Source organism: Corylus avellana, chromosome ca10, assembly GCF_901000735.1.
Source record: "Corylus avellana chromosome ca10, CavTom2PMs-1.0".
Lineage (NCBI taxonomy): Eukaryota > Viridiplantae > Streptophyta > Magnoliopsida > Fagales > Betulaceae > Corylus > Corylus avellana.
This window is the reverse complement of record NC_081550.1, coordinates 13,065,539-13,075,490: the sequence shown is the minus strand read 5'-3', so window position 1 is coordinate 13,075,490 and position 9,952 is coordinate 13,065,539. Positions and strand designations below refer to the sequence as shown.

At 38.1% G+C, this 9,952-nt stretch overlaps 2 protein-coding genes across 2 annotated transcripts; one reads left to right on the top strand and one right to left on the bottom strand.

The window, feature by feature from the left end:
* Positions 1 to 257: 257 nt before the first annotated feature.
* On the bottom strand, positions 258 to 1,208 carry LOC132164487 (kiwellin-like). Its single transcript, XM_059575007.1, has one exon. The coding sequence runs from the start codon at positions 1,206 to 1,208 to the stop codon at positions 558 to 560; it is 651 nt and encodes a 216-aa protein (XP_059430990.1). The 3' UTR covers positions 258 to 557.
* Positions 1,209 to 3,456: 2,248 nt separating this feature from the next.
* LOC132164497 (uncharacterized) lies at positions 3,457 to 8,877 on the top strand. Its single transcript, XM_059575020.1, has 10 exons — positions 3,457 to 3,513; positions 3,629 to 3,685; positions 5,195 to 5,311; positions 5,389 to 5,817; positions 6,487 to 6,917; positions 7,540 to 7,639; positions 7,776 to 7,835; positions 8,003 to 8,092; positions 8,220 to 8,339; positions 8,416 to 8,877. The coding sequence occupies exons 1-10, from the start codon at positions 3,487 to 3,489 to the stop codon at positions 8,725 to 8,727; spliced, it is 1,743 nt and encodes a 580-aa protein (XP_059431003.1). The 5' UTR covers positions 3,457 to 3,486; the 3' UTR covers positions 8,728 to 8,877.
* The last annotated feature ends 1,075 nt before the right edge of the window (positions 8,878 to 9,952 follow it).

Here is a 9,952-nt window from a genome sequence, read left to right as displayed (position 1 = left end):
GATGAAGGTATTGCCAATTTTTCGCTTTGTTAGTGAATTTCATTGAAGCTAGACTGCTAGTGATCTTAAAAAAACAAAATGATACACTCGTTTTAGACAAATACTTACAAAGTGTTTAGATTTTATTTTCTGTTGCTGGTATTTTTTAGAAGTGTAATTTGCGAATATGAAAGAAGGTTTTTTCGTCAAATCGGATTATTAAAAATACAGAAACATTGTTTTAAAAATATTATACGCCAAAAGAAATGAAGCTAAAGTTTGAGTTTCAAACTTAGTCTGTTCAATTAAGGCATTAATTAAAGGAAAATGCAAAACGTTTGTTGCACGAGACAGTTTTGGCCTCTGATGAGGCAAGAAGGGGAGGGGGAGTAAAGAGAATGGAAAAAGAGAGAAAAAGGGAGGAGGAGGAAGACAGCGTCTCCCTCCTCCATGGCTGCCGAACGAGGGTTTGGGGGATTATAGAGGAGAGAGAAGAGAGCGTTTGGCTCTCTGATTTTGAAGGGTTACTGTATTTGGGCCTTATTTAGGAGGTACTAGGTAGTAGGAAGTAAGAACTACTAGGCCATAGACCAAGTAACAACCACGTCACCCAGATCCTGATCCAACCCCAAGGCATCCCAAACAGCGCTGGAGCCATCTACAATATTGTTCCTACATGGTGGCTGAAACGCGTGCGCTTTGTCACACCCATTCACAGAGTCACACTCGTCCACTACCTTGGCCGTCGTACTCTTCCCATTATTTGCCGTAATCCTGATCATCTTCCCACATCGTGACCCTTTATCATACCACCCTGTCGAGAGCGCCACCACCAGCTCCGTGTTCTCGTGGTACCTTTCGTCGCACTCCGATGGGTCCCCGCCGTCGCCACCTTCGCTGAAATCGTTCCATGTGAGATGCGCTTGCGTGGAGGATGTCACCGGGGGCGAGCAGTACTGAGGGTTGGATTGGCCTTCGCACGAGGGGTTACTCGTGGAGGGCGGGCAGTTGGTTGGATCAGGTGAGGAGCCTCCTCCTCCTCCTCCTCCTCCGCCAGAGCACTCGTGAGTACCCAGATCAGGGTCGTCGTTGCACTTGCCATTGATGCAAATGAGCTGGCCGGCACAGTCATTGAGAGTCGTACAGGGGCCATCGCAGGAGGAGATGGCGTGTGTGAGAAATGGAAGGATGATGAGGGAAAGGGAAACCAACGGCATTAAGTTTGTCATTTTGGAACAACTTAAGATCACTTTGAACTCTTTGATGGTAAATATAGAGCAAAGTTTGGCTCTGGGTCTTGTTGACAGGCAACTTTTTTCTTTCTAACTTGCCCCGCCCGTCAGGGTTTTTGGTCTTCCTTCCATATGGCTTTTGTCAATCTTGGTTGGCTTGATTAACTTGTCCAGAGGGCAGAAACTTAAGGTCTGAGTCCACCCCCACCGCAAATCAAGTAAACCAGCTCAATCCCCTTATCCTTCTAACAATCCCACCCAAAGCTGGCGTCATAACCCCCTTCCTTTAAAATAAAACAGAGAGAAGAAAGAACTAAGAAGCAGAGGATAAAATAGACGGAAAGAAACAAAAGAATGCAAACAGAAACAGAGGAAGAGAGGGAATTGATATTGAATTTGAAGCTCGATTTTGCATTGAGAAATAAAATTAAAAATTGGGTGATTGGGTGATGATAAGCTTGATTTTAACTCCAGATGATCCTGGGTTTTGGGTTGTGATTTTCAGATTTTGGTTGTTTGTTCTGTTTTCGTCGAATTTGACTTAAACTCGTGGGTTGATTTTGAATTGAAGAATGAAAGTGGTTTGAGCACCTCGAAGAGGTTTACCAATTACAAGTTTGAAGTGGCGTTTGGGGGGAAGAATGTTATGAAATTTATACCGATTGGATTGAGTTTGAACAGAAACTTGTGGGTTGATTTTTGGGTATTTGAATTTTGAGTACTGACCAATCGAGTATGGAGCTCAAAAACCAGATTTTTGGACCGTGAGTTATGAGCAGTTGTAGTGTCTTATGGAGCATATTTTCAGTCGAAAATCCAACTTCTGGGTTGTTCTTTTTAAGGACACAAAATTAACCTACAACCAAATACACTGAAGGAAGAAAAGAGATGGCCGTGGGTCTGCAGAAACGGCGCTGGCCAATTTCACGGCTGCGTCACGCCAGTAAATCTAGTTGGGTCATCTACTTTGGCGTCGTGAGTCACTTTTTTCGGCCTTTTAAGGTTATAAAATTTTTTAAGAGTTCTACCTCTAGGTTTTAATTTTAAATCTAAAAACGAGTTTTGAGGCATTAAGAACGAGTTTTGAGACGGGTCACGACTGGCCAGACTTAGCCGGAAGAGGCATTAGAAACGGGTTTCGAGGTGGGTTACGGCCGGCCAGACCCGTGGGTCACACCATACACGGTGGGTCTAGCGAGACCCACAGCTGAGTCTGTCGGCCACGAGTGTTTTTGTTCTCTTTCTCATTTTGATTTGGTGCGTTTGATATTACTTTATTTTTTGTATTTTTCTTAAATTGATAATGTATTACATGGTGATCGGATGCTGTAAAAGGGCTTGTTTACACCAAGACCTCATAGTAGGGGCTCTCAAGGATCAATTGGTGATCTCAAGTCAAGTAACTTTGGGAGCATTTTAAGACTTTTAATGAATTTTCTTATGGAAAATTTCAAAAGAATCTCTCAATTCTTACGCGTTTTGAGAAAACTCCTAAAATTTAAATACTTTCAATTTTACCCTTTCAACATTTAATTTGATACAATCTACCTATTTCCGTAGGGTTTGACATTAAATAAACGTTAAAATTGATGAAATAATCTTTTTACCCCTAAAACTTTTATAAAATTTTAAATTTACCCTTAAATTCACATTAAAAATTATATGAGGTGGACCATTCTATATGAATTTTTTTTCCTGGTGGGTGGGAGTATTGTAAGGATGTAGCAGGGAGTCATATATAGCAGTCAAACTTTAATCTAAAGAAAGCATGCATAGATTATAGAAACCGATATAAAACGCAGCAGAAATTGGCATATAATTTTGGCATTTGGGTTTTAATTATTTTGTTTTGATTAAATTGGGAGGTAGGACAAAGGGTGTAAAGTAATAAATTGTTTGAATTAAAAAAAGAAATGGTATAAATAAATAAATAAAGAAAATCCTTAGAAAAGAGTAGTTGTGGACAGAAGGTATAACCGCTAAGTCTGAAAAACGAGAATTGCAAGCTACGTCAAAGACAAACCCACTAAGCTCTATTTTGTGTGCATGATGTTCTTGAACCAACCTCACCACTCTGAATCTGCAGAAAGCTCCCTCTCATCTTCTTCTCCCTTTTCAATTCAAACGTCAACAACAACAACAACCAGCTCAGCAGCCACTCTTCCTTAGGGTCCAATTAAGCTACTTCTTACCTTCCCTTCCCTTCCCATGCTGTTTTAGTGTTTCTCCCTGACGCCAGCGGAGGCCTAAGCTGCTGTCTGGTAAAGTTTCATTAATGGCGACCCCATTGGAGACTAGTATTGTAAGTTCCTTGTTTCATCATATTAATCATCATCTGGGGGGATGCTCTTTGCATTTTCCTTTGATTCCCTTTCTTTTTTCTTTTTTCTTTTTAATTTTTTTTTCCAAAATTACAGAGAAAGAAAAAGGTTGCAAGTAGTGGGCAGCAAAACATGAAGCAGCTTGAAAGAGAGGTATGGGCCAAAAATTGATCTCTAGTTCTTGACTGGAAACCAAGCATTTTCATGTTTGAATAGTTTCACCACCCTCATTAAGCACGATCATAGGTGATCATTTCATTTTGCAATATTGATTTTGCAAATTAAATAATTACGTACTAAAAAAATGAAGCAATATTTATTTATTCATTAATGTATATAATAGAGTTGTAGGCCCTCAAATAGTTGATTTCCATTCATTGAAGTATGATGCTACGTTAAGCACTCTATATATCTCGCTTATAATTCAAGTTATATGTCTTCTAAATCCTATATATATATATATATATAGGCCCTCAATATTTCCTTTTCTTTTTCTAAATCTTATGGTCCAAGAATGGCATTTTGAACATATTATATCTAATTCTGTTTCCCTTCTCCAAGCCTCTCCTCTTTGGAAGGCTAGGAAAATTCACAGAAGTGCAAATTTCTGCACCCTACATGTGGCATATTGGGCCGCGACAAGAGTTATCTTGAGCTGCATTCTCACATTATTTTCGTCCCCCTTCTCTATCCCCATTTGTAGTGGCAAGGATCACCCCTCTCTACCCCTGAATGGGGGCTGTTTTGTAAGTTCCTTACTGTTTTAGTCTAATGAAGCAGTTTGATACAAAAAAAAAAAAAAAAAAAAAAAAAGAAGAGCACCCATGTATCCTGTATTATTTGTCAATTAATAACTACTCCAATCCCGTCTCATAAATTTTAAAGCATTCACTAGTTAAAGCTCATCACGCTAGCTTTCACAATGATATTCCGTAGTTCCAAGTCTTTACTAAACTTATCTATGTACATATAAAGCAGCCGAAGCCTCCGCCGCAACAGGTTCTAAGCTTGCCAATTTGGTCAAGCTTTTAGCTGCAATTGTACACATTCCTCATGGTCCCTCACAAATGAAACCTATTCCAGTATGCCCATTTAGCGTACCCAATGCCATATATCAATTCACTTTTTGAACACCTACTAGAAGAGCTTTCATTAGGTTAGGATGCCACACTAGAGACCTTTCATTAGAATGCTCAAAAGCATTTAGGCAATATCATTTATTTCTCAAAGTTTAGTTTATTAGGACATTAGACTTGCATCTTTTTGTTTTGGTCTCTAATTCAGACTTAGACAGTGTTTTTAACGCTCCAGTCTCATTCTGATGGTTGTTGCTGTTTCTATGTGGGGATTTAGATAGGATCACCTTAATCTGTGTCCTTTTTACTTTTGTAACTGCTTAATTTGTGCAGCCCTTTGAGAGGATTGAGTCACTTGTTTGACCCATTTCTTACTATTTTTGTGTATTTCTGCATTGTTTTATTTCGTTTTGGATATACTGTTGAGGTGCACATTCCTTTTTTAGTTTTAGAATCCTCCGCTATTTCTTTCTTTCGGATCAGGAATGGAAATAATCCTCCGTTGTAATCATTTTTCCTTATTCAACTAAAAAACAAAAAAATATGGACTTACTCAGACATTATATTTGAGATTTCCATATGACAGGTCTCTATACTTCAAAAAATGCTGAATCGAGAAGAAAAGATGCATGAGATTTTGGAGCATGTCTATAATCAACATGATGCTTCTGCAATCACCATCCCTAACTTCCTTCCTCCTAAGGTAAACCTTCTTTCCATTCCACTCAAGAACTCTCGACTTTTATTAATCAATTGGAGTTGATAATGTAAATAATGCAGATGAAAGAGGTGTTAGCAGAGTTAGCTATGGTGGACGATGAGATAAGTCGACTAGAAGGGCAAATAAGGCAACTCCAAAACAGTTTGAAACACGAACAGCAACTCACCAAGCAATGGCAACATGAAGGAACTCTTCATCACTATTCCCCAACCCCCATCAACAATAAAGGTGGTGGCCATGAAATGATGGCCTTTCATGACACCAAAGCATTGCATTTCATAAGCAAAGCTATAAAAGGCGATTACAATCTTCACCACTTCACTCTACCTGATCACAAATTGGGAAACTCAACAGGATTTCACCATTATCACAAAGAAAATCATCTCCGTGCAGAGCCTGCTATATTTCAGGACAAGGCTCCAAGAAAAAGTGGGATATTGCTGAAGCCATCCTCGCCCTTGAGAGAACTGCGGCATCCATCACCCAAAGTACGTATCTACACCTTATTAAAGTATTGATTAAATAATTAGATTTAGAAAAGACTTCACTTAATCATCCTCAATTGTTATTATTTTTGCAATGTACCACCTGTTATAGTTCAATTTCGAACTTCAAATTTTTTTTTCAATGTCTCCCATTTGTTCGAATTTTTCATTAAATCCCAACAGAATACCCCCATTTGTTTTAGGAAAAACAATTTGCAAATATTAAGGCACTGGTCCGAATTTAACGGTATTTGCAAAAAATACCCATGCCTCACTCAATCTTTGCAAAAAAATTTTAATATTTTATTTTATTTTTTAAAAATTGAGTATTTTGAGAATTTTGTTGGGATTTAAAAGAAAATTCTAACATAGAGGGGATATTGAAAAAAAATTAAAAGTTCAATACACTAAATTGAGAGAAATTGAACTTCAGGGGACATTGTGAAAGGGTGACAATTTAGGGGGTAATTAAGTGAAGTTTCTTTTTCTTAAATTTATCTCTTTCTATTCGCTTAAACTTTTAAGACAAATAGTGATTTAACACAAGTTATCCGTTCCATCTGATTAATAACATTGCTGTGCTTTTGTGATTTTGTTATCACACTTTTTTTTTTCTGGTGGTATATAAAAAGACTAATTCCAAATTCCGAAATGATGACTTATTTGTGTCAGCCAAAAGAACGTAGTAATCCACCAACTATTTTAGAGCAGCTCCCTCCAAAATCTCAAGCAAATGCAATACAATCATCAGAAGATGAGGAGAAGCAGCAATGGCAACCCAACAAGCTATCTGAGAGCATCATGAAATGTTTGAATGTCATATATACGAGGCTGCTTAGAACGTCAAGAGCAATGGAATTGGAGAAGTCAGGCCCAATATTCAGGTCTTTGATTGGCACAAGAAGCTTCAGGGCAGAGACAGGGTCAAAGCCTTTGTTACAAAAGGAGTCGAGGCAGCAAGACCCATATGGTATATTCAACATGGAAGAGTCCATTCCCAGGGATATTGGTCCTTACAAGAACTTGGTTGTCTTCACCTCAACCTCCCTCGACTCCAAGTCCATTTCAAGCCCTACCTCTATTCCTTTGCTAGCAAAGTTGAGGTACCTTCCTATCTACAAATGCATCAACAAAGAAAAGCCATAATTAATTATTAGGGGAAATTTCAATTACGCCCTCCTCCAAATCATAAGCCATCTTGCAATCTCATTATTTACTCCCTCGAAGTTAAAAATTTTATAATTTTGGTATCCCAGTATTTACCTTGGCCCTTTTAGTTTCGCCATTTTTTTGTTAAAATACCCAAAATGCCCTTTGGTTTTTTTTTTTTTTTTTAAATTTATTTTTATTATTATTTTTTTTTAAAGTGAAAATTCAAAATTCTAGTAACTGACAGCTAAGTTGTGGCCTTGTGGGTGAGTCTAAGGCATTTTTTATTTTTGATTTTTTGAAATTTCTCTAAAAGAATGTGGGGGGTGGGGGGGCATTTTGGGTATTTTAATAAAAAAAACCGTGAAAACAAAAGGGGTTGAAACATGAGATACCGACTTTGCAAGATTTTAAAATTCGAAACTATAATTTCAAACCCGCTTATACTCCCGGGGGGTAATTGAAATTTTTGTAATTATTATTGGATTCCATGCCTAATATAAATGCCATACATGATTGTAGGCGGCATAAATGCAGTCATGTTTTGATTTTCCCTTTTTTCTTTGTGGATCGCAGGGCTTTGATGAACAATCTCCAGACGGTGGACTTGAGATCCTTGACAAACCAACAGAAATTAGCATTTTGGATCAACATGTACAATGCTTGTATCATGCATGTATATTACGGAAAAAGCCATATCCTTAATTTCTCTACTTTTATATCTTATCTTATATATATGTACACGTACGTAATCTTACAAATTCATCAGACAGAATTATATTGTGTTCAAAGTGATTAGGTTTCTGTTTCAGGGATTTCTGCAGTATGGGGTGCCTGCTACTCCTGAAAAATTGCTTGCATTGATGAACAAGGTAAAAACCCATCTTCCTCTTGCTTTCCAAAGCAAATTGCATTGATTTTGTTGCAAAAAGAAAGAAAAGTACGTGCATATATGCAACTATGCTGGCCAAACGATCAAGCTAATAATCAACAACTCTTGTAATCGTACAAATAATGAGTATATATTTTGTGTATTCAGGCAACCCTTAACATAGGAGGTAATATAATAAATGCTCAAGCAATAGAGCATTTCATTTTGAGAAAGCCAGCATCTTCAAGTAGGAAAGAGGTACGCGAATATATATAAGTGAACTTAGCTATATTTTATCATAATTAGAGTCGATTTTTATTAGTATAAGTTTTGTTAAAGTAATGATTAAGTGATTAAGCTTATGGGCTAGCTGGTGATTTAACAGGTTTATCGCAAGGAGGAAAAGGATGACAAAGAAGTGCTGGTTCGCAAACTTTATGGACTGGAGTCAATGGATCCAAATGTCATATTTGCTCTGTCTTGTGGAACTCGCTCATCTCCTGCTGTTAGTATTTAAGCAATTAATCTCTTTATTGATCATCATCAATCATCATGAATTAATAATTTGGGATTATGTGCAGGTTAGAATATACACAGGTGATGGCGTAGCAGTTGAGTTGGAAAAAGCAAAGCTAGACTATTTGCAAGCTTCAATAGTAGTGAGTGGGACGAAAAGAATAGCATTCCCAGAGCTGCTGCTTCAAAACATGCTTGATTTTGCCGCAGACACAGACTCATTTGTGGAGTGGGCTTGCCAGCAGCTACCAACTTCAGGGTCATTGAGGAAGGCAATGGTGGATTGCTTCAGAGGCCACAACCCTGGCTCCAGGATATCTACTGTCCTTGACAATATACCATATGACTTTGAATTCCAGTATTTGCTGGCAATTTAGGCTGAGCTACCCTCCATTTAAAAAAAAAAAAAAAAAATTCAGGTCCTTTTTATGTAATGTAAGGGACCTCAAAAACTCTAGAGCTAATTAAGGTGGCTGGAGATGATGTGATCATGTGATCTGTACACCAACATGCAATTTCTTTTTACTTGTGTGTCTCTCTCTATGTATATATAACAATCTCTTTTCGTTTGAATTCATTATATGACTCTTCATGCTTGGTGCTTAATTGGGTTAGGGTTATTTGAAAATTTCTGTTTTGACAAGGTTTTCTCCTGTTGCTAGAATGCAGATTTACAAAGGTACTGGGTTTACTTTTCTCACTTATTACATTAGTTTATGTTGATACACAGTTTTCTGAGTGGTGACGTGGCACGAACCCTGTGAGTGTTGCAATGTTCGGCGAATCACCTTGCTACAAAATAGCGGAGAATAGGATCAAAGCTGCTGGTCTTTGCCGGCTGGAAATTGCTCCGATGCCTAAGTCAGTCACTGTGTTAGGGAGAATGTATGAACTTAAAGACTGTAAGTGAGAGAGAATTGAAAATGCCTGATTAGCAGAGAGTACTCAAAATTGAAATGGGACCTTCCTTTTATAGGCATCAGATAGTAGCTGTCCACCTGGCATAGTGGTTCTCCCGAGGATCTATGTGTCATATATTGACCCAATGAATCATAGGAGAACGCCACATAAGTAGATGACGTTTCCCAAGTATTCTTCGGGAGTGTGTACCTTGTTTGGTTTACCGAGTCTTTGATTAAGTGACAAGTATTCCTCGGTTTACCGATCTTTAAGCTGAATATCATTTACCGAGCTTAGCTTGGTAAATGGGTATAAGAAATCGAGTTCGTATTGTGGTGGGCCGAGTAATTGTTTGTTGGGCTTAATGTGGCTGATCCATGACCTAACAGTTACCCCCAATTTCCTAGTCTGAGAGACTATGATAATTTCATGTTTCCAAGAATGGGTTGGCTTTCAAAAGTCTGGCCATGTCCTCGGTGAAAATAAGGTGAGTTGGCACTCATAATTTGAATTTTGGAATTTTTTAAATTCAAGAGGGAATATTTGGAGTGATGAACGATTTCCCTTCTCTGTTTTAACCACGTGTCCAGCTTCCTGCAGTTAGAAAATCCAGCAACCACGTGTCAATTTTTGCACAATGGTACAAATTTAAGGCGCGCCTTCTCGAGGAACCCTAGTCTTTAGGGTTTTAAATGCACCGCT